A 25,010-nucleotide genomic window follows, 5' to 3' on the forward strand; every position below is an offset into this window, starting at 1 on the left:
AAAAGATGGGACCCTGAATCAGACAAAACTGACATGAACTAAAAATTAAAAGCACAAAAATCAGACACTGATAACACTTCCATTTCGTGAGATTTTATTTTCAACAACATAACCTTGACAAATTTGTAATACATTATATGCTACTGTTTATTTAAAAAAAAAAAGAGAGGAAGTCATTAGCAATATGTTGTTTTCTTTTCTTTCTTATAGTCTAGCATAGAATCCCGTCACTAAAGCCATTCATGTTGGTTGTGATATACTGAGAATGAGGTCACTCAATAACAACCCCCCCACCCCTCCCTCCCCAATCAGCATCAGTCACTCACCTTCCAGTTCCAACATCCCCTTACCCCCACCCACATCAAAGCCAGGGCAAACCAAGCGGCTACATGCTTTCTCAGAGGGAAGTCATACAAAAAAAAGGAACACATGAAAGAAGCACAAAGTCCTAAAAATGTGGAATCTGGTGAGAATTTGTACAGGTGTGATCCCGGTACTGACCACTGTGGGGCAGTGTACATTTATCCATAAAGGTCATCGTCGTTGTCTTCATTGAACACTGGACCACTGCCAGTTCCTCCTGAACCATGGCTTGGACCACTGCCGCCTGCAGCACTGGAGGGAAACCTGAAAGCAAAGAAAGAATCATTGACCAATTTTATAGGGGACTATTCTGACGATAACATTTACGGGAGTTTAAGTACTTTGAGGTGTGAAGTAATGACAGGATATTCAGTAGGAGCAGTAGGGATTCCAGGAAAATGTTACCACCATTACAGTGAAGCTTGTTACAAACATGTTTTAAAAAACATGCAGATTAGGTCCAACGTCCATGTAATAAGTGGACTTAAATTTAACTCCGCTTCAGTCTGGCTGCCAATCAGAACAGTGAAACCAATGTTGTGAAACAACTCTGTTGAAAGTATGATACTCCACTTACATGGCACCACTCCACAAAGGCCATGGAGTGACGCCATGTAAGTGGAGTGCCATACTTTCTACAGAGTATGCAACAGTCATGCAAATACAACCCATCAAACAGAAAAATATACCTGAAGCTGCCAAAGCCACGGCTCTGCTGCAGTGTCTGAGCGAACATCTCATATTTGCGAATGTCGTTGTCACTGACGGAGCGGCGAGCAAATCGCATTGCCTCTTCGAAGTGGTCCTTCCTGATCTCTGGCACAGGATCATCCTCTTCCACCTCCTATGAAAAAAAATATGAGAGTTACCATCATGTAAAGCATCTAAAGCAGCAGCAGAACAGAAGTGTGCAAATGTGAAAAGGTGAATAAGAGACAGAAGCACTGACCATAGCTGATGGGTTGGTCTGCCTCTCCCTCTCTCTGCGGATCTCATTCTCAATGCTCTCCCTGATGGCCAGCTTACATGCCCGCTGGCAGATCTCTGTAAGATCTGCTCCAGAGAAGCCATTGGTCATCTTTGCCAGGAAATCCAAGTCCACATCCTATCAACAACAGAAAATTAGAAATGTATACATATTTTGATTCTCTTAATTCTAGTGAAGTTAGGGTTAGGGGTCAAGTGTATTAAAAGAACAGTTAATGTAATGACTGTATTTGACAACAGAAGCCATTGAGGAAAAAGAAAAAAAAGGTCATCACACAAATCAATCTAAAAAAACTGAGAAACTGTGACCATGCAGCAAGTCTGTTAGTGCATTTATGAATAGCAGCACAGTCACCTTGCTGATGGGGCTCTTGCGGAGATTGGCTTTCAGGATGCTCATCCTGCTCTTCTCGTCAGGCAGGGGGATGTAGATGAGCTGATCCAGACGTCCAGGTCTCAGGATGGCGGGGTCAATGATGTCTGGTCTGTTTGTGGCACCGATGATGAAGACGTTCTTCTTGCTGGACATACCATCCATCTCGGTCAGGATCTGGTTGATGACACGGTCGGCTGCTCCACCACCATCTCCCACGTTGCCGCCACGAGCCTTGGCTATGGAGTCCAGCTCATCAAAGAAGAGAACGCATGGGGCTGCTTGACGAGCCTGGAAACATCACACAGACACACAGAATGGTCTTAAATACAGTGCAGAAGTTAATTATGTAGAGTGGAAATGGTTGCATTGAAACTTGTAGTGGCATGTACACACTCTTAACAACATTCTTACCTTATCAAAGATCTCTCTGACGTTGGCCTCAGACTCTCCAAACCACATAGTGAGCAGCTCAGGTCCTTTGATGGAGATGAAATTTGCCTGGCACTCATTGGCGATGGCTTTGGCCAGCAGAGTCTTACCACAACCAGGGGGACCGTAGAACAGCACACCCTTGGAGGGGGTCATGCCAAACTTGAGGAACTTGTCTGGGTGCTCCACTGGGTACTGAATATTCAAGAAGAGGAAAAGCACAGTTAGAAAGAACATTCACATTTTATGGCTTGTACAATTCCCTTGTAATACTAATACTTTACTTTTTAGATATGATCTTATTTCTGGAAGAGGTCCATACCTGCACCAACTCCTGCAGCTCCCTCTTGACATCATCCAGACCTCCGATGTCCTCCCAGGTGATGTTGGGAACCTCAACAACTGTCTCCCTCAGTGCAGATGGGTTGCTCTGGCTCAGAGCCCACTGAAGGACAGCAGACAATCATCTCAGTAAGGGCTCAGTGGGCCGTAAGGAGCAAACATAGCAAAAAACATATTACAGGCCTTACCTTGAAGTCATCCATAGTGACAGCAAGTGAGTTCATGACTTCAGCATCAATGGTCTCATCCTCAAGGTCAATCAGGTCCATCTTCTTTCTGATGGCCTGCAGGGCAGCCTCAGAGCAGAGAGCAGCCAGATCTGCACCCACGTGTCCATGGGTCTCATTGGCTACCTACATACAAGATACAGAGATCACAATGATGTTGAGATCCTGACTAGTATCATACAAACACCATACACGTTCATAAAGTCTAACAATGAACACTGTCACTGCAATGCAGTAACTCCAGTTATGAGAATGCATTATATTTGTGTATTCACTTACTGTTTGTTAACCAATGCATGTCTGGATCGTGTATAACGGCAAAAAAAAATAAAAAATCCACACCGGATACTGCACAATCAGGACAAGAGTGATCACATTCCTCCATATAATAAAAAAGAATGTAAACTTACAGCACCTGATCCAAGGAAACAATTCAGAATAAAATGCAATTTCCTGTGTGGTTTTACTCGGAAATTACAGGTAGTGATAACCACATGATTCTCCCTCTCATCAAATAGTGTGTGGTTTGGTGTCACCTGACTGCTGGAGTATTATGTGTACCTGTTCCAAGTCGACATCGTCAGCCAGTTTCATGTTCTTGGTGTGAATCTGGAGAATCTCCAATCTGCCAGTGGCGTCAGGGATGCCGATGTCCACTTCCCTATCAAAACGCCCTGGAGATGGTGGAAGTTCAAACACACCGATTAGACACACCTCAATACAATTTAAGAGCACAGCCTGAGGGGGGTATTGCCTGCTCTGTAATAGTGTGGTAGCAGAAGACATTTTCAAACTGTAGATAAGAGTTACAAAAGTAACTGAAATTGATTGACAGGCAAGAACCAATTCCAATCCTTTGTCGAGGCTGTCAGAAACATCCCATCACACAACCTTAATGCCTTTAAAAAACTGTGGAAACTGCACAGTGTTGTGAGGAACTGACCCACTAGTGACCTGCAGAGCCCACAAAATAAACAGCAGCCAGCAGTTTTAATCAGTGATGTGACAACATGCCAGAAACACAGCAGCTTGAGGTTAAGTAAAATGAGACGCAGTAATTCAGCTCTATTGTAGTGACATTTCTTGAAGCACAACTCAATTTATGTGATGCTGTTGGTTGAAAATGACATTTTAAATTTGCTGGAGTTTAATACAAGAGTTTGCTAAAACAATTTTTACAAATATAGGAAACCAGGCTACATTTGAATGCAAATCTGTTCAGCAATTTAACCTTTCCTGAATTTAAATGAAGGCCTGTGGTTGGCCATGTGAGCACTGTGAAAGGATGCCAAACAATAAAAATATAACTAAAGAAAAACATGCACTACCTATTAAAAATATTCCATCCATTATTTAAAAAGTAAATACTATGGGAAGACACATGATGAGGCATCCTTAGGAAAAATTGCCGAGTTTGAAATAAAACATCAATCAGAGCTGGGTTAAATATTTTTCTTTAAAAGTGTCTGTATTGCTGGCTTTACATTTTGTTACTAGTACATGTATTAGTAGCTTCCTCTAGTTACCACTGCAGGAACATGTGAACATGTTTAAAAACATTAAACTTACCAAATCTCCTGAGTGCAGGGTCAATGCTGTTGGGTCTGTTGGTGGCCGCCATGACGATGACATGAGCTCTCTGTTTCAGGCCGTCCATAAGAGTCAGCAGCTGAGAAACAATGCGCCTCTCCACCTCTCCGTGAGTCTACAAAAAAAACAACAAAAACATTGTTGCTATACATTTCACATCTAAACTTTATCTTTACATTATTGTCTTGACTGAATTTGAACCCTTTGGCCAATGATCAGGATGTGACAGATAACACCAAGTCCCTATCAGATACATTTTCATTTCAAAACACTAAAGTTATAAACAGACACTGTAATGTTATTCAGTTGTGCTCTCCTCCCACTCACCTTCTCTCTCTTAGGAGCGATTGCGTCAAGCTCATCGATAAAGATGATGGCAGGAGCATTCTTCTCCGCTTCCTCGAAGGCCTTTCTCAGGTTACTCTCGCTCTCTCCTGCCAGCTTACTCATGATCTCAGGACCTAAAATGGAGACCAACATTTTGTTTCAGAGGAAAGCATAGCATATACCAAATACATTTCATATGTATGCACAGAGTAAGTCCCATCCCAACTAAACACTGTCAAAGACAACTCTATATGGTGTCTGAGATGTCAATGCATACAGTGGCATATACAAAGAGCCAATTTTCCTAACTGTGAAGCTTCATTAAGGGAGATGAGACACCTCTACTACTTTATAACAGAATTTAATAAAAAGGTGATATTGCGTCCTGCAGCTAGCCAATAAGATTTTTTAATATCATTCTGAACATAAAAAAAAGACACCCGGACTCACAATGATGCAGAAAGTGTATTTCCATCCTCATGGTATATTCAAGCAACCATTGAAAGAAATTATTCAACTGATGCACAAATATAACCAACACTATCACCCAGACTATGAATAAGTGTAAGGAAAATGCGGATGGTTGTTCATACCATTAATCAGGAAGAAGAAAGCTCCAGTTTCATTGGCTACAGCTCTAGCAATCAAGGTCTTTCCAGTTCCAGGGGGTCCATAAAGCAGGATACCACGTGGGGGCTGAAAAGGGGTAAAACATTTTTTTATTTTGTAAAATACAAAATAAAAAGCATTTTTAAGAAAAACAAAGACAGTCTGAATTTTTCTACACTTTGAATCAGTCACCTTAGAAGAATCCTAAAGTGACGCAATGTCAAGTTACACAGCGAGATCAAGCTAAAGTCAGTTAATATTTGTCACTTCTGTACAAGTATGACTGGAGCTAAACCCTAGCGTTTTGAAATTGGGAATGGGTGCTTTTTAAATTCAACTTTAGCTTTGAATGAGAAAGTAATGTATTTTTTTAGCAAAATAGGGTCACTTATAATTCTACATTTAAGGCCAAGCAAGTTCTGGTTGTTCCTCCATACAGATTAAAAATGTGCCTTACCTTGACTCCAATGGCCTTGAACAGTGCAGGGTGTCTAAGAGGCAGCTCCACCATCTCTTTGATCTGAGCTAACTGCTTCCTCACTCCTCCAATGTCATCATAGCCCACCTCGTTCAGGGACTCCTCCTCATCCTGCATGTTCAAACACAAGATGTTCAATTTTTAATGCGCTTCTTTTTTGGAGAACGTTAACCCATGCACTTTGTGTGTACCAGCTACCCACCTCTCTCCTGATTGGCTCTCCCTCACAGTGGATGACTGTATCAGGAGCAACGATGCAGTAGGGAGAGGGATCGGTCTCTACCACCTTGAACTCCACAGCACGCATACCTCCTCTGACCAGGAAAATATCACCTTTGCATGGTAAAAGGAAACAATGTTCATTTTCCTCTAACAAGGGTTGCATGTCATACAATGAAACTGATTTAAATCAAATCAGGCCAAATAAAATCTTAAACTTGGAATGCAAGATTTCACTCACCTTTGCGGATTGGCCTGTAAGCCTCCAGAAAGTATGGCTTCAAGTAGACTTCAAACAGGTTGCCAGTAATTCCCTCTACTGTGTCATCTATTGGGAGCACGTGGATCCTCTTTCCGTACTTCACATCGGGACATGGCTGAATGCTGGAGGAGACATTATACTTAATACCACTTTCTTTTTAAAGGCTGTGAAAAGAATTTAGATGATTAAGTGCGTGCTTTTCCTCACCTGATGACATCACCCAGTCGGACCCTCAGATTGTTGCGGACCACCCTGTTCATGCGAACCTTTTCATCGGAGCAGGTGTCATCAGACAGCACGATGCATACAGTCTCCCGTCTCTTCTTTCCCTTCATCAGAACTGTGTCTCCACGGAAGAGCTGCAGCTCGTCCATCTTGGTCTTAATAGACATAAAAACAAAGTTATTTTTCGAATCTATTGTGTCGTTACATTTTAAATAAGGTTGATAAAAGATATCCAAACATCGTATCCATGACAGATTACACGTATTTTAGAATCATAGAAACATCAGCAATGTGTAAAATCTGCTTAAAGTCTACCTGAGAGAGAGAGACCACACTGTTGTCTTCATTGATGGACTCATCAACAATCAGTCTGTTAGGTCTGTTCTTCTGTTTCAGAATTGCAGTGGCTAGATCATCATTTTTGGATCTATGATGACGACAAACAGAAAAAACAAGTTGTGGGTCAGAAAAATATACTTATTGAGCATCATCAAGGTATCACGCAGGTCCTACAGTAACTACGCTCCTTAATCTAGTAAGGAATTAACAACATTAATGCAAATGACTTAGGTTTGGTAACTTCATTAATAACCAAGCAGTGTTCTGTGACATTGTGAAACTTCTCAGTTTCGGGTTTAGTTTCTCTAATACATCTAGGCAAAATTGGAAAACACCGTTTTGTTAAGGTCCAGCATCCTGTTATCAGGGGGGCAATACAGTGAACTTCTTACACCCATTAAGCTACTGGGATCGTTTTAAACCCAAGACCAAACAGTGTCTGAAGTGAGATCAGACATAAGTGCTTTTACTAATGTTATTGATTGGTTTAGGCTTTGTAAAGTGAACTGTAAATGTATTTTTACTGTATTGTTTCTGTACTTTTCTATATGTACACATCTATGAAAAACTGCAAATTAACTAGTGTTATAAATGATAGGAGCCATTAGTCAGTTCGGATAACCTTAGGCCAATTCAATTGTGTGCATGTCCCTACATTATTAATGATAATAACTCTGATTAAGCATTTGTCGCAGTAACCAGGAGTGTAAACAGGTCATTTATACAACTCGCCTATCATCAAGACTAAACGTCACCTACGGATGATACACACAATCATGCGAACAATCAAAATACTGCAAACTACGAACCAGTGGTTAACGTTAAGGTTTAAAATTGCCACAAGTTTCCAGAGAAGTCTTGAACCCGTTTTGTGGTTTCTCTTTCATGTTGTTAGCATGCTAATGTTAGCTTTACAGCTAACTGACTGGCGAGTGAGCCCAGATGACACAGCAAAAGAATTAGAAAAAAACTTTGTTAGCTCGCTAGGTTCCTTCACGGTTAGAGCATGTACAAACTCGGTAGTGATTTTAAATATATTAGCTACCGATGTAAGGATGACCCACACGATAGTCCGATGAGGAAATGTGTTATTTCACACCTGTTTTGCTAACAGCGAATTAGAGCCGAAGTAAATTGTCGATCATTCAGAATGAATAGCCGGACCTTGTTAGCCTGCTAGCTTAGGTGCACTGTGTAGAGTGGCTATGGACAGCTCGCCATGTAGCTAGCCGTTTGGATGACTAACGTTAGCTAGCGTGTTCTTTCGTGTAACCATTAGCCTGCAACCGTAGCCTCAGCCATTTGCCGATTAGGTTTATATTGATCAATTGACAATATGAAGCACACTGTAAAGACGGGCTCTTAGCCGGTGGATAGGCCAACTTGTCGATGTGATGGTGGATGGCTTTGGCCTTGACACTGCTAAGCTAACATTAGCATGCAAACACGACAGAGATGACTGCGCTTTGTCAAGTAGCTGTCACACAGCTAGCTAACTCAATGTCGGTAACTAGCCAAAGACAACCGTGAGGATGACAACAGTTTAACAACTGTCGATATAACACTCAGCTGTCAGTGGATTTTTAATGTTAGGTTATCCAACCAATGGACAAAAGTGCGGAGGCTGAAGTAACTGACCCCATTAGCTCTCCTGCTAGCAAACTCGGTCATGTATTAGCAACTGAGCTAACTTTAATAAACGAACGTATTCTGAGCTGACGTTAGCCATTTAAAAGGCAACTGCTGATAGCCATTGTTCAGAAAAACGCATTTTAAAAGGACCGAAAGACATTTCTACTTACTCCCCTCCCGAGGCCATGGTCGTCCACCTGGATTACTATCAATAAATAAAGAAATTCTAGCTAAATGTGTAAGAGGCTTGACCGGTTCTCGTTACTCGACGTTCTCTGTGATTTCACACGAAAGAGCAGCCGTTTCCGTGCTCTGCTTTACAGTTATACCGTGAGCTGGATGCATCCGTCATTCTGATTGGCTGGAGGCTGGCCGTCACCTCGGCAACCAATGAAAGAAGCCGGAGTCAGACGTCAACAGGAACATTGTGGAACTCTGGCCAGTTACAACTGAGCGGGACGTTCCTATTTTCATCAGCTTGTCTCTTATTGGTCACTTCAGCTTCTCAGCAAACTTCTGTCATCCAATGAATGCGTACCGCGTTGATACTGAAGAACCGTAAAAACATGAAATATTATTTTATTTTTAGTGATAATAGCTAACCGGTTTGTGGAAAGAACAAAACAAAAGTATTATGTTTATATTGTGTTTTTTATAGGAAAAATACATACAAAAATCGCCTTAAATAGGCATTTTAGAGCAGCAGTATAGTTTGTGTTGTGTCTTCTGAGGTGGTATTATTGTGCTTTATTTTAATAAGCATAATCAATTATTAAAGTAACATTCGTGATTACTCTTGCCTTCCCAAAATACACGTTTTATTTGCTATGGCCCAGCATCTTTACAGTATATCTTGTGTACACTGTTTTCATTCTCAGTCTCAAACACTTTCAACATGCTTTATTTTACTGCTGAAGCAGATACATGTTTGTTGTGAGTACGGGTTTCAGTTCAGAGGCAGGTGAAAGTTGATCCGGTTGAGTAAGTGATAGGGTAGTCGTCTTTCGTCCCTCTCTAGGCTGACAAGGTTGGACCAAGTTCCTGTATTCTGTGCCGCAGCTCCGTGGAGTCCAACGAAGGGCCAGACTGGGGTTCCTGTAGGTACAGACTCAAACTCCTGCAACACAGAAGACATATACCAGTTAGATGGAGACTAACTTGACAGCATGGTAAATGTTCTCTGCCTAAAGCAACGTGAGACTGCTTTAACTACTTATGTTTTATGTTCTTGGTAAAATAAATAAATAAAAAAGTGTCTGAATCTGATTAAGACAGACTGAAGTTCATGTGGTGAAAGAAGAACAGCGCACACTGTTTCAAAACTTAAACAATATATCGAGCGCCGGGCAGTGACAAGAATCAAAACAAACAAAACTCCAGCACTTACAGATAACTGGTCTTCTTATTTATTGTGGGCAAAAAAAAAAACAATGTGCGTTAGCATCCGTTGAGGATAGCTTCTGGCTGTCAGGTGAAAATGTGAGTGAGTGCCAGTTTATACAAGGAATGCCTCTAAAATGCATTTTAAGTCACAACAGATTCGAGCTATCCTATTTAGATCAAGATCGCACATTTGCACATGGCCATCTTGACAAAAACAGCTTGAAAAAAATGCAAGTAATGCGTCAAATGCATTGACCAAGGTGCAAGCTTATAGTTGAAATCGCTAATTTTTTCTTCATAATATACAAAATGTAATTACATTTGTACATTATCAATCTGTGCCGTGGAAAATGGTGAAACACTTAAAATAATGCATTTCTTCTGGTTGGGCCACACCCAGTCAGTTGGCGATGTTAAAACTGTCTAAAAATATATTTTATTTCCTACAAAAATACGGTGAAACAACATTTTGCAATCTGATGCTTCAATTTTTTTGCTGTAATTTAAAATGGCAAAACATTGTTGACAGCAGCTTTACATGCTCTGTTTGAGATCTTAAGAAGATTTAGAAATCAACTGTCTTGCTGTGTGCACTTATGGTTGAGTACAAAATGCTTTGGTGTGGTTGTGGATGCATCCGTATCTGCATGGTCACAAGGGTTCCTGGCCACCTCCGAGTGTGGCTAGTATAATCAAATGCCACTTCCCCACACTATTTATTTATTTAGTTTTTGGCACATTCACACGTGTCTAAACTGGACACATGTAACCTCGTCACCCGAGATGCATTTTTGTGCCAGGTGTTAACAGGGGTTAAGTGGGTTAAAAACTAAGCAGAGGCAGTGAATTTAAGCGTGGCAGTGTCTTACTGTACTGAGGCTTGTGTAGTGAAGCTCCATGTCTTTTCCCAACAAGCTGCTGCCTCCTGTCTCCTGCCAAGCCTCCACAGCACTTCACCGCACCACAGCCCTGCACCCACACAGTCTGAGACAGTACAGTACATACAGCATGATGACATGTTCTAACAAATGACCAGACAAAGTACAGATTTAACACTGTTCAAATCATAGTTCATAATACCAAAGCATGAGCTCTGCTGTATATATCAATAAGGTAAAGCTGTGGTGTGTATACCTGGAACTGCCTGCAAGCTGAGATGGAGGTCTCTCAGTGCCTCTCTTAGCTGGTCTGTCTGGGAGAAGCTGATGCCTCTACCAGCTAGTGAAAGCCCCTTCAGCCTCTGGAGGATACACAGATCTGTTCCCTGCTTGCCAACCATGTCTGCACTGGGGATCTGTGGTTGGAAACCTGCAATTGAACAATCAACAGGAAAAATGCATAAAGTAATAGTAGCTGTAGAGTTGGTAAAAATGGAAATGTCTCTCCAAAGCGTCAAAGAGAAAAAAGTACTCACCTCTCTTTTTAAAGTGCACCTTTACCAGCAGGTTGATACACCTGTAAGGCAGAGTATACACTTATGTGTTTGTTTGTAATCATTTTATCATCATAACAGAAAAAAGAGCCATTTTCATCTTAAAGACCTTGTGTAGTGAGTCACAGCTTGTTTCCAGTCCCTCAGGTGAGTGTGGCAGTGACCCTGGAGGAGGTAGGCAGCCCCTGTCCAGAGCAGCATCCTCATCCTATCTTCACCCTCTGCACCCACAGCCCCGGTCTCAACCTCAAACTTCTCCTCTGGCTCCTCCAACACCAACTTCTCTGGCAGCAGCTCCAGTGTTGTGCCAATGACTTCATCGCACAGCGCCATGCAATCAGCGGGCCGTCGGGCCATGAGCAAGGCAGCGCCAGCCTCCAGGTAAAGTTCAGGCAACTTAGGGAGGGGAGGGTCCTTAGCATGTACTTGAGATGGAGACTTAAAGCATACAGACATCAATTAAAATATATCCAAAGTTCATTATTAAATTGTCTCATCTGTCAGGGTTTTCAGTCTTACTCCATGTTGATCATCTGAGTGAAGAGCAGCCAGCAGGTCCAAATAATATTCCACACCCTCTGACACCCTGAAGAAACAGCAGTGACACCCATATTACAACTACAGTTTGCACCATGTGTGTACTATTCTCATCTTCATCTGTTTTCTAGTTTTTAGTCATGATCAGGTGCCATAAAGAAACATTAACTCTGAGCTCCATGCTGTGCTTTTCACCTCCCATGGAGCACACACTTCTGGGCCAGACTGTGAAGGACAGAGAGGGCAGAGGGAACTGAGAGCAAGCTGTTCAGTGATTGGCTGCAAAGCAATACGGACGGGGAGAGGAGATGAGTACCAGCCAGAGGAGGCTCTGTGGCAGAGGGCAACAGCAAAGTCTGTGGGACAAGAGAGGTTTCATGTGTCAGTGCACAGGCCTACACTTACATGCATATGTGTCAGTGGCCCAAATAAACCTTTTGGTTCATCTGCTGACGGCTACTCCACAACAACAACGGCACAGAATATTTTTTAACAACAAATTATCTACAAGAACAACATTTAGACCATTTCTGTCACCTTTTTTCTGCTTTCCCCGTACATACTGTATGTATACTGTATTACTCACTGAGTGCAGCAAACGAAGAGCTTGTATCTCAGCCTGTGTGTTGCCCAGCTGTCTGTATATGAGTATGCTCTGGTACAGAGCACACACACACCGGGAGTCTGTCTCCAGTGCCTTCCTGTAACACTGCAATGCCATCTGAGGGCAGCTCTGAAGACAAATACACATATAAACACACTCTCACTGCATGCAAATGCTAAAACCTGTCATACCCATGCATGATGAATGCAAATTTTCTGTGCGTATGTGTAGACTTTATTAGTGTGTATACCATATAGGCGAGGCAGGAGCCCGAGAGGAGGTGTGTGTATGCTAATAGAGTTCTGGGAGCGGGCAGGGAGGAAGCTATCTGCAGGCCAGACAGCGCTTCTGAACTCTGACCCTCACTCAATCGTTCTGCACCTTAATAAAACATACAGAAAACGGCAAAATACTTTTACTTTGTACTATAAACACAAGAGTCTTTTTTATACATCACTGGCATGTAGTTTAGTTTAGAAAACATTATTGTCCTCAGAGAGAAACCTACATAGATCAAACATAAAACAACCACAACACACTACGTCAGCCATCCGAGGATCTTTGGCCAAGGCAATTCAAATCATGAATAAAAATAAATACGTAGGTCACATCTCATTTTAACCAAATGTTAAAATTGTAACCAATATCTAAGTTGCACATAACCCATAAAGTAAAATTATCAATATATAAGAAATATTTATAAATCCACTTTTCAGGAACATGAGAACTACTCACCAGTATTTGCTCTGGGAGCATGCACCCGCAGTTTACTCACTTGTATTTTAAAAAGTCGACTCCGACCATTCAAATACACCCGAACACATCAGTTTGCATTCAACTAATATTTTTTTCTGTATTATGATAGAGTTTGTCTGCCCCTGAGCTGAGACATGTTTTTAGAGTGCAGAAATCAAGACATTTACTATATACTTTAGCTTTATACAATATTTTTTATGTATGAAGAAAATGTATGAGTCACATAATAAGACTATTTTTATCTTAACCAGGGATTAGAACTTTTTCACTATAACTGCATTAAGACTTTCCTCATTCGTCCCCTACTGCACACAACTTGTGCTTGCATCTCAGACAGCCTGAGTCCGCCACTCGGTTACAACAATCTGTATCTGTTCGTTCAACATGCATCAACAAATAAAATGTATGTTGCTGACCTTGGGCTATAAAAGTGCAGGTCTGCAATAACTCAATCAGCCGTCTTGGGTCCATCACCAGTAGTGGAATGTCTGAGGACTTTCCCCTTTCATTGCTCCTCTTGTCATCCTCAAGCTCAGTTGATAGTGTCTCAAACAGGGAGAACAGCTCATCCTGCATCACAGGAAAAAATACTGTATCAATTTATTTTATAATACTGTCAACAACAAATACAATATCAAGCCTATACTATTACACACAGTGGGGACTGGACACTGTAGAAGTAAGGCAAATCAGCATTTAATGTTTAGAAAAAAAAATATTTGGGGAAAACTGCACTAAAACTTTCAGAATGTTTTCACCTCTTCATGTTTTTCTTCAAACAAACAAACAAACAAACAAACAAAAAACATATTTAATTTCTCTGTTGAATGGATATTAATCCAACACTTGATAGCAGTCATTATATCTTTGCCTCATATATAACATATGAGGGCTATGAGGATGAAGAGGACAGAGACAGCATGTATATAGAGTATATGACACATATTCATAACACACAACCTTCTGGTTTTTTAACATCACAAACAAACCTTTGGTTTAGTCTGGTTCACACCAGAGGTTAAATGAAACCTATCTCTTTAGCTTCACCAAAATCGACTGGATGAATATCACACCAAACAAGTTAGGTGGAAACACAATCTATAAACAGGATCGTACCTGAAACTCCTGAATGGTTTTCAGCTGGCAGGTGGCCAGCCATATTGCCCACTGCAGACAAAGAAGGTGCTGTACAGAGGAATTAAAAGTTGTGTTTCCCACTGATTTGAGAAGTGTTTTCCAAAATGCTGGAGGGTCTGAAGAAATAGGGTCATCACCTGTCATCTGTATAACTGTAGGGAACAAGAGTAGGCTGTGAAATCACAGTTTAGAGATCCTTCTAACATGAAACTGGATGTCTGGCATTATTTCTTGTGTCATCTAAATCTATGGTTTTGTCATCATCTGGCAGCTTAGGCCTACCTCTCTCTGTGGCTTGTGAGAGGAGCAGCTCAGCTTCTGAGAACTGAGACAGAGCAGCAGAGCACAAACAGGCATTGTACACTACTGTCAGCTCCAACTGTGCATGATCTACGAGAGGAGGGATACCTGCAGGAAAGGGACATGGGGAATGGAAAAGATGGAGAGAGAAGATCCACAAAGGTTAGTGCTGAGCTCCCCACCTTAACAAATTAGGCTTTTAAACAGTATTATGATGGAAATGGAGCACCTTGGATTTTCCTTGAAAGTTTGTGAAACTCAGACGAACACCATCTCAGATGGGTCTGGTTCTGGTCGTGGATTACAGCTTCTCCTCCTCTTTCTTGCTGCTGAAACAAGAAAGCGAAGCAAATTGGAAAGTAAGAATGGTACATAAAGGAAAACTCCGCCAATTTTGCCACATTAAAGTGTGTTTACAAGTCTTGAGGAGTACTACTGCATATATGAAAAAAGTAGTATGAAGCCTTTTGTGGCTGAATGTAATCTGTAAATTGCCTCTAGTGATGTGACTCAGTGACTAAGTTGTTTTATGGGCAATTTAGGAGCCACGTTTTGGTGTATCGCTTTTGATCATTTGTTTTTAAACTTTCCATGATGAGTCCAACAGTGTTACAGTGCAATTCAGACCAGTGGACTGCTTTTCAAACCTACATCACCTACAACAGCCACTGAGTGACATCACTGGAGGCACTATCAGATTACATACAGCTTCCTCCACTTTTTTCACCTATACTCTAATATTCCCCAAGACCTGTAAACTCACTTTACACACTGACTTAGAGTACAACAAGTACAACATTAGAGTATTTACATTTTATGCTACTTCACATTGCCTAAACACTATGCAACACATTTAATAGATATAGTTTGACGTTTCCTCTCAAAAAAGATTATCAGTTTTTTTTTTTTATTTGATGTATATAGATTACACCAGCAGCAGTATATGAATGACATTAATCAACCAGCTACATTATAATGTCACTGCCATGTTAATGCATCTGTAATAATAATATTGAAGTGAAGGAACGTTTTCAATGGGGGGTTTCTTTGTAATAGTGTGTTATTGCCATATAAGCACCATTAACTTTGTCCAGTTCTGGTAAGACTTAAGAGCATAATTTATTGTCCATCATAGAAAGGCCTATACATCAACCTTAACAGTGGAAGACAGTGTGTTTATGAAACGTTGAGTTAATGTTGTACAGGCTAACGTGAACCGCTGAAAACACGAGATATTTAACATTAACTTCTTACCTTCCATTTGTTAACCAACTCGTTGTTTTCCTGGATCCATCTATCAAATAAAGAAAGTGGTTGGTACATTTTAATAGACATTTTATCCCTGTTTTGAAAAAGTTAGCTGTATTTTGTTTGAACTTTCCCTCGGTTGTCAAATGGGAGCTAACACCGGAAGTAAACAGTAGTGAGTGTATCGCAGCGGGGCTCTGCTGCCCCCTGTGGACACACCAGGAAACTACAGCCGCAGTCTGCTCACTGTGCAGCAGATGGTGCTGTGACGAAGCCTCAGTGTTCTGGAAACTTCAATCTGGTGGTTGATTTTTCACAGCCACAAACTGTGAAGTGCCACAGCTGTTTGTTTGTGTTCATTAGCTTCATAACCATCACAATGAATAACCTTAATGTGTTCGGTGTGACTTTGAATGATGGCTCTTTTCTCCTTTAATAACTCACAGTGGTGATGCTATCACAATCACATGCACACACATGCACGCACACACAACTACATGTATAAAGCAACTGGTGACCACAATCCAGGGACTTAATTGTATTGCAGCTGAGTCATCCCTGAGACTGCCAGGACAGCCATTTTTCTAGTTGTCCCTCCCAAGGTGACTCCCTCTTTTCTCACACAACTCCACTCCCCCCGTCCTCTCCTCTCATCCCTATTTCTGTGTGTCTGTCAGCCTTCCTTCTGTGCATCATCTTCTTCCCTGTTGTCTAAACCTCCATGTCTGCCTTGATCACAACCCCCAGCTCCTCTTTTCTCTCATTGTCTCAAATCACAGAAAGCTCTAAGTATACCACCATTGAACAAAACGAGGGAAGCTCCTGACATCCACTGCTCCACAGTACACAATCACACACTTGCACGCACACAGGAAACATACACAAAAGATATCTTTCATTCTGATTCCCCACATCGTATTTCTTGTAGGATGGTTTTCACTGTTTTGTGACATTTTCTCTCTGCATCGATTCTGATGTTTTCCATCTCTCCATCCATCCCTTCAAGGACAAGGTCATTACATGGCAAGAGCCTACCATCTCTTTTCCTGCTGTTCTCTCTCAATGTCATTCACATGGCAAGACTTCAACTTTCATTGAAAGGTCACTGCGACAAATCCACTCATGGCAGCATCAAAGTGCAGCTTATGCTCCTTTTGAGAAACCAACAATACTGTCGCTTGACAGTTTGTCGCTTCTATGGCGTTTTTCTGTCTCAAATTTGGCTCTCAACATCGTAATAGTTGCAGGGGAACTCTATTCTGATTACAAATACAGCAACCATTTGGATGAACTCCAAATATGGCCATGTTATATTATGTTTCTTCCAGCAGGAATTTTCTAGCACAGAATGAAAAATTGTGCATCTATTTTTTCCTGTAGACTACTTGCAGTTGGTTCAAATAACAAGGTATTGAAGAACATGAGCTACATTGAATATGAGATCCTTGTAACATCACAACTGAATTCTGCCCACTCTGCTCCATTATCCTCATTTATAAACCATGAAGCTGGTGGAGGGAGGGGCTGTGACATGTTATTTATGTTCTGAATGACCCTCAGCTCCCTGAATATGTGAGATGTGGTGCAAAACACACTGTGACTGTTGCGCAAACAGTACCAACACAGATTCAAAGAAGCATTTTCACCAATTTGTGAAAACAGTTGATAAAACTTTCATGGATTTCACTTTAAAGGAGACATATTATGCTGATTCTCAGGTTCATAATTTTATTTTAGGTTACTACTAGAACAGGTTTACATGCTTTAATGCTCAAAAACACATACGTTTTCTCATACTGTGCAGTGCTGCAGCTCTGTATTCCAGCTCTGTCTAAAACGCTCTGTTTTAGCTCCTGTCTCTTTAATACCCAGTCTGCTCTGATTGGTCAGCTCACACACGCCTGAGCCAGCACTGCTCATCTGGTCTCTGGTCAGCTCTGTCGTGTTTTCAGCTTCCAGTGAGCATCACTTGAATGTGGCATAGATTATGCAAATGTGTGACATGGTGATGTAGTGTGATGTCACAAAGTCACAGAATTTAAGGGACTACTGACGAGGCGTTTGAGGCCCTTTAGGAGCATTGTTTTCTGTGAGAGAGGAGCTCCCGTGGGCGCAGACTTTTGGCTTTTTTTTTACTTTCAAGAGCTTTTACATGTACAAAAACCTATATAACACACTGCAAGAGAAAAATGATAAAGCATAATAGGTCTCCTTTAAAAGTAGGGTGAGAATCACAGAGTTAGATACGATAGACGATACGTTGCCCACGATAACGATAGTATCATGATACAGAAATTCTGCGACACTTGTTACATTGCAAGACAATCATCCAATGCTACATCATGATATTTGTCTAACTGAAGAATACAAAATACCCCTAAAATGGCAAAGTGCAGGAGTTATGTATTTATCCACTGCATTGTGGTGTCAGTTTGACTGAATTTGACTTGAACTCAGATGAAACTATGTACAAAACAAATGAGGCTTAGCTTAGTGCCTCTTTATTACACAGACTGACTTGTCTATGTCCACGTGTGCCATCAGTCCCACGTAAAATAGCCAAGCAAAAGATGGAATTGCCAGAAAGCCAAACAGTGCAGCACAGTGTTTTAATAAAAACACTGAGAGTTGGCACCAGTGTATCAATAATCATATCACAAGAAAAGGCAACACCCTAATTGCCTCAGCTCTATTTGAAGGTAAGATTTGAGGACCTTAAACACACATGACACCATCGCTGGAGGACAGGCTAAGGACTTGGGTGTCACACAGTCCCCGGGGTGTCATTTGGCTGACAACACACATGTTCACAGGGTTGAAGAATGGCTGATACAGAGAAATGACTGCGTGCTGATCCATCTATTCTTCAACACACATCTCAAGTGAAATACACCATTCTCCCTGCTCCTTTAAGGTATGCAGAGTAAACTCACTCACCCTGAGTTTGAGTAATCAATAGGTGCTGTACATGCTCTTCAGATCTGGTCCTCTCCTCAGATCAGCAGACAGCTCAGTTTGGATTTTTGTGAATGCTGTATCATCGTAGCTCAATGCGTATCCTGCACTATAAAGTGGCTGTTTATGCTGCTGCTGCTGTTTTTGGTTTTTATGTCAGTGCTGTCACATGTCAGGCTTGGCCTACAACCAAGTCTGCACAGCTGGAGATCTTCAGCAACAACAACGAAAATCCGAAACCGAGAGATGAAATGTTTCCTTTGAAGTATAAAGGGGGAAATAAACCTTTTGTGTTCGTGTGTGTGTGTGTGTGTGTGTGTGTGTGTGTGTGAGAGAGAGAGAGAGAGAGAGAGAGAGAGAGTCTGTCAATGGCCCAGCAGTTGAGTTCAGTCTCAGGGGGTTTGGCATGGATCTGCAAACTCACACTGCAGCAGTACAGCTACAGAGAGCATCAGCAGAACATACAGCTCACCAACACAATCACTTCACATAGACACAAATAAAGAAAGCCACAGCAAAATATGAATACATCCTAAAGTATTAAAGTTTTCAAAATTATAATTTATTTTATTATTTATTAAAAGCCATTGGCCGTTTGGAATAGGCCTGAAAATGAGCCTACTTATGTTTTAATTATTTAACACACATGCTACATTTTTTCCCGGAGTTTTTTATGCATAAAACATAAAAAAAAGTGAAAAGTGGTGCTTACATAAAACCCTTATTTAGATTTTATTATTATATATATTATATATATTTAAAAGATTTAAATAAAATACACCTCATTAACAACTTCAATGAAAATACAAATCACCAACAAGGTGCCACACTGATTATAATGAATAGATTCCTGCGCAGGCAGTAGTTTTCTGTAGAAACATATCTCTTTAAATAGTGCATCCTGGTGCTGACTAGTGAGTTTTCCCTCCCTCCTATATAAGCCCAGCGCTCCCCCTCCTGCTGCAGTCACTGCTCCGGCCCAGCCATCATGAGTTACTCGGTAGAGCACCACCTCTTCGGCCCGACTTCGTACCGTAAGGCACGGCCTGCCTCCGTGTCCTCCAGCGGCTTCCACTCCCAGCGCCGCCGCCTCACCTACAGCCAGCCGTCCTCCGTCGACAGCATAGAGACCTTCAACGGCGACATGACACGAAGGAGCGAGAAGGAGATCCTGCAGACCCTGAATGACCGGTTCGCCGGCTACATCGACAAGGTGCGCAACCTGGAGATGCACAACCGCAACCTGGAGGCAGAGGCGGCAGCTCTGCGGCAGAGCCAGGCGGGACGCGCCTCCGTCGGGGAGCACTACGAGCGAGAACTGGGCGACCTGAGGGGTCTCCTGCAGCAGCTGACCGGGGAGAAGGCCCGTGCGTCTCTGGAGCACGAACACCTTGAGGAGGACATCCAGCACCTGAGGGCGAGGCTGGAGGACGAGGCGCGCAACCGGGAAGAGTTGGAGGCTGCCGCCCGCGCCATGAAGAAGTATGTTGAGGAGTGCCGGCTGGCGCGACTGGAGCTGGACAAGAAGCACCGTTCCCTGGAGGAGGAGGACGCTTTCCTGAGGAAGAACCACGAGGAAGAAGTGGCCGAGCTCCTCGCTCAGATTCAGGGCGCGCAGGTGAGCTTTGATATGCGAGACACGCTGAAGGCGGACGTCACCGGCGCACTGCGAGAGATCCGCTCACAGCTGGACACCCACGCATCCAAGAGCTCAAGGCACAGCGAGGAATGGTTCAAGGGTGAGTGTGGTGAAAAAGGCAAAGTTTCTTAAAAATCGTATAGTCTTTAAATCACAGAGAAACTTAATTGTGTAACATAGTGCATGTTCTCTGTCCATGGTGCTGAAAGTCTGAGGTCACACCCGTGGGATTAACATCAACCTTTAAATGAGGCTATAGCTCATAGTTATTATCATGTAGAAGGTGAGTTCAGGTGACTGAGCAGGGGCCTGCAGGGTTACCCACTGAGACCATTAACACTGTGGTGCATTATGCTGACAGACTAACAGATCCCAGCAACCTGCCAGATTGCAAACTTTAACAAAAGAGATTTAATTTACTTTTATTACCGGTTACAGTCAAAGAAAGTAAGTCAAGGCAGATAAACTAAACAGAAAATGTGCAGAGATAAAGATTCAAACAGCATAATCTCCAGTTTAGGTGATGCGACTCTCTTTGGGTGCATCGTTGCCGCAGAATGATAATTTTTACTTACAGCAAGCACTGCAGGAGTGAGACGGCACACTGAGAGGAGACCATGATTAATTTGCACTCTCACTGTGGGTAACAGTGGGTGTGTTCTTGCCAGCGCCCCATGTACGCTCTTATTTGTGTGTATCACCCAAAACCTGAACCTCTACAAATAGAATCATCGTCTCAAGGTCACAGGCAGACCAGACAGCCACCCCTTTAACGTCATTCTGTCTGATGTCGTGACTGGAGGTAACCAAGGCCACAGAAGTGAGTTATTAATGCAGTTATGATGGATTAGGTTTGCTGAGGCGAGGCAGTAACTGAGACATCATCTTGTGAGAATCCTCCTCTCAATGATACTGCAAGATCCGATACACACACAGCTGCTGACCTTTGTGGTACAACACACACACAATCTGCACCCTCAAAGGCCTTGAAGGGTTTTATCTGAGAACGTCACAGAACTTAATGATCTATGGATCGGCCCTTGCTGTACATCCACATGCTGACTTGATATAAGCAGTGAAAGGTGCAGTCAGGATGACCTTCCCTGTGTGGTGTCCAGCTGACTGCAGCAGTGTGGCTCATTCATGCTTGGAAGAGGGAGGGAGCTGAGTCAGACGACTGACTGACAGACGGACACTGTCAAGGTTACTCAGGCTCCCAGTGGCTCTGTGAGGCCTTGTGGGCAGAGGGCAGGTCAAGTGTCTCAGGAAGTTAGAACAACGATGCATGCATACGGGCCGAGTCAGAATGCTGAATTTGTCACGTCGACCTGTTTTGGGACTAAGGCCAGACACAGCACATATGATTTATAAATAATATGCATCCTTTTTTATGTCATTTCCGCAGTGCGTATGGAGCATCTGTCTGATGCCGCAAGGTCTAACCAGGACGCCCTTCGTGGCAGCAAGGAAGAGATTGCAGAGTACCGCCGTCAGCTCCAGAGCCGCACCATTGAGCTGGAGACTCTCCGAGGAACCAAGGAGTCACTGGAGAGGCAACGTATAGAGAGTGAAGACAGACACAACGACGACCTCAACTCACTACAGGCAGGAAATCAACACAAACATCTCACATATTACACGTGACATGCACATTCATGAGTATGACCTGTGAGGCTGCATGTTGTCATTTTGCAGGAGACCATCAATCAGCTGGACAACGAGCTGAAAACCACCAAATGGGAGATGGCCAGCCAGCTGAAAGACTACCAGGAGCTGCTGAATGTGAAGATGGCTCTAGATATTGAGATTGCTGCTTATAGGTCGGTCAGAGGTTGAAACCACACATAATTAAATAGATTCTCTCGCTATAGACATTTTCACTGAGTGTGCGCATGTGTCTTTAAAACAGGAAGTTGCTGGAGGGAGAGGAGAATCGCTTCGTGTCAGGAGGAAGTCCATACTCCTACCTGGAAAGCAGACTCTTCAAAGTGAAAGGAGAGGAGATCTCAGATACAGTCATCGTGGAGGAACAGACAGATGAGACCCAGGTGACAGAGGTGACAGAGGAGGCAGAGGAGGAGGAAGAAGAGGAAAAGAAAGAAGGAGAAGAAGAAGAAGAGGCAGGAGAGGAAGAAGAGCAAGGTGAGGAAACCAAAGAAGAGGAGGGAGAGGGCGAGGAAGGAGAAGAGAAAGAGGAGGAAGGAGAGGGTGAAGAAGAGAAGGAGGAAGAAAAAGGAGAGGAAGAGAAGGAAGAGGAGGGTGAGGAGAAGGGAGAGGAAGAAGAGGCTGGTGAGGAGGAAGAGAAGTCCAAATCTCCAGAAAAGGCTGCGTCACCTCCTTCAAAATCCCCTCAACCTAAATCTCCTGCTGTCAAATCACCAGAATCTAAATCACCAGAATCTAAATCCCCAGCAGCCAAATCCCCGATGCCCAAATCACCTGCGAAGTCGCCTGCAGTCAAATCCCCCGCAGGAGACGAGTCAAAGTCACCTGCACCAAAGTCACCTGTGTCAAAATCCCCACCCAGCAAATCCCCTGAATCTAAATCTCCTCCCAAGACCCCTGAACCAAAGTCTCCAGAGAAAGAGAAGGCCAAGCCTGTCGCTGCCAAAGACACCCCTAAAGAGGAGAAAAAAGAGGAGAAACCTGAGCCTGTCAAGGAGGAAAAGAAGGAGAAAGAGCAACCTGTGAAGGAGGAGAAGAAGCAGGAGCCAAAGGAGAAAGAGCCAGAGAAGGCAGACAAACCTGAGGCAAAGAAAGAGAGCAAAGAAGATGACGCCCCAAAGACGGATGACAAACCTGCTCCTCCCAGCAAACCTGCAGAGGACAAACCTGCCCCTAAATCTGAGCCTAAAGAGAGCGCTCCCCCTGCGAAGGAGGAGAAGCCTTCTGCTCCCAAACCAGAGAAAGCAGAGCCCGAGGCGAAGCCTGCCCCCAAAGCAGAGCCTGAGAAAACAGAGGTAAAGAAGGAGGAGAAGAAGCCAGAGGAGAAGCCTGCACCTAAAGCCGAACCCCCGAAAACAGACACCAAGAAAGAGGAGAAGAAACCAGAGGAGAAAAAGGAGGCTAGTAAAGAAGAAAGTAAGGAGGCGAAGGAGGGAGCGAAGGCTGAGAAATCCTCTGGTACTGAGTCTAAGGAGAGCAAAGAGGAGAAGGCCAAGAAGTAAGACTGTGAATCAGGGCATGAGAGAGGAGAAGGTGGAGATGCCAAAGAACTATGAGGGAGTAAAGAGCAGGAGAAAGCAGACAGGCACTTTAATGTTCAAAGCAAAGCAGGTAATGGTATGTAAGCAATAGTGATTTCTGTAGCAAATAATCCCCTGCTCCCTAGGTATGGCCATTACACCCAACCGATGCTTCTGATGTATGACTGTAGTGAATGCAGAATGCTCTAAACTCTTTATCTGAATGTGACAACTGCCCCTAATAAATAACAAGTGCATTTAAACTGAATCCCGCTGACGGGGATCGCAGGGGCCTGCTGTACCTAAACAAGCCTTCCAAGGGTAGAGATGTCAAAACAATGTCAAGCTAAAGATTGTGACAGATATAAAATATAAAGATGTATATTTAAGCAGATACAAATGTCTATTATATTTACAGATACATGAGTAAAGAAAGATTTGAATTTTCGCTTGTTGTGCACCTTAATGCAGCTTCTCCTGACAGGTGAACTGCAGTGTCTCACTCTTCTGGTCTGCAATGCTAGGACAATGATGACTGTGCTATGTATTACTGCTGAGAATATGCAATATGAAACAGATCAATAAAGAATGAAAAATCAAACTCAAGAGGCTGTTCTTAATGTGTTTTCACTGCCCCCACACTGTGACCTTAAGCGGAGATTTATGAAGGAGAGGTGTCAAGATTATCATACGAGGTCCGTGAGGCTGAAAGGTAGATGCTGCCTCTAACTGCACTGCATTGCGGCTGAGGAGAGGAGGAGCTGTACCCACCCAGTGCACCCTTCCTCACATCCCAGAGACCACGCTCATGTATTAATCAGGAGCAGCGCTGCTTGCTTGCACAGAACAGACTCCATTTCCCTTCAATTTCCCACCCTTTCCTCACTGCAAAAAGTTAACTTCACACACTGAAGCAGTGATCTTATAATTATTTAACCACTCCCACATTTACTCATTATTATTAGTTCATAATTAACATTTTAATTAATTATGTAATAGATTATCATGAGATAAGAATTCACTTTGCGACATTAGTGAGGAAATACAAGTCCCCTGTCGTCTTTGGTCATGACTTAGATTTCTATCTTTCACAAAAAAGCTGAAGCTGAATATCTACTATGATTTACTGAGAGCAGCAGCGTCAGTCATGTCGATTAAAAGCAGTTCAATTGACGCCATTGACGAACCTCTGTTTTGCAGATACAACACTGACATCGGACACGCTTTGGCTGACAATGGAAGGATTTCTCTCCTGGCATGATTTCAGCGTCCCCTTTACATCAAATGCAATTTCATTGCATCTGATAGATGGCTTTATATTAATGGGATCAGCAGCTAACAGGTGGTCGTTTCTTCTGCTCATTTCAGTGCATTTGAACAGCACTTTTTCCACCAAGTTTTCCTGAAGTACCATATCTGAAATCACATC

General features: G+C 42.7%; 3 protein-coding genes across 3 annotated transcripts; 1 reads left to right on the plus strand and 2 right to left on the minus strand.

Moving 5' to 3' along the window:
* Nucleotides 1-77: 77 nt before the first annotated feature.
* On the minus strand, nt 78-8,741 carry vcp (valosin containing protein). Its single transcript, XM_073465958.1, has 17 exons — nt 8,576-8,741; nt 6,750-6,861; nt 6,417-6,589; nt 6,189-6,331; nt 5,931-6,061; nt 5,708-5,839; nt 5,235-5,337; nt 4,642-4,775; nt 4,294-4,429; nt 3,286-3,398; nt 2,686-2,850; nt 2,478-2,600; nt 2,138-2,350; nt 1,706-2,014; nt 1,313-1,468; nt 1,053-1,207; nt 78-627 (listed from the first exon to the last, which is right to left on the minus strand). Exons 1-17 carry the CDS (start codon nt 8,590-8,592, stop codon nt 522-524), a joined length of 2,421 nt encoding a protein of 806 aa, XP_073322059.1. The 5' UTR covers nt 8,593-8,741; the 3' UTR covers nt 78-521.
* Nucleotides 8,742-9,207: 466 nt separating this feature from the next.
* On the minus strand, nt 9,208-15,947 carry fancg (FA complementation group G). Its single transcript, XM_073466696.1, has 14 exons — nt 15,809-15,947; nt 14,784-14,883; nt 14,537-14,662; nt 14,234-14,406; nt 13,534-13,687; nt 12,612-12,742; nt 12,344-12,490; nt 11,953-12,113; nt 11,740-11,806; nt 11,330-11,658; nt 11,203-11,243; nt 10,923-11,096; nt 10,658-10,772; nt 9,208-9,522 (listed from the first exon to the last, which is right to left on the minus strand). Exons 1-14 carry the CDS (start codon nt 15,887-15,889, stop codon nt 9,420-9,422), a joined length of 1,902 nt encoding a protein of 633 aa, XP_073322797.1. The 5' UTR covers nt 15,890-15,947; the 3' UTR covers nt 9,208-9,419.
* Nucleotides 15,948-19,901: 3,954 nt separating this feature from the next.
* Nucleotides 19,902-23,563, plus strand: LOC140995508 (uncharacterized). Its single transcript, XM_073465513.1, has 5 exons — nt 19,902-20,496; nt 21,802-22,001; nt 22,092-22,216; nt 22,306-23,076; nt 23,209-23,563. The coding sequence occupies exons 1-5, from the start codon at nt 19,902-19,904 to the stop codon at nt 23,561-23,563; spliced, it is 2,046 nt and encodes a 681-aa protein (XP_073321614.1).
* The last annotated feature ends 1,447 nt before the right edge of the window (nt 23,564-25,010 follow it).

Source organism: Pagrus major, chromosome 5 (genome assembly GCF_040436345.1).
Source record: "Pagrus major chromosome 5, Pma_NU_1.0".
Classification (NCBI taxonomy): Eukaryota; Metazoa; Chordata; class Actinopteri; order Spariformes; family Sparidae; genus Pagrus; species Pagrus major.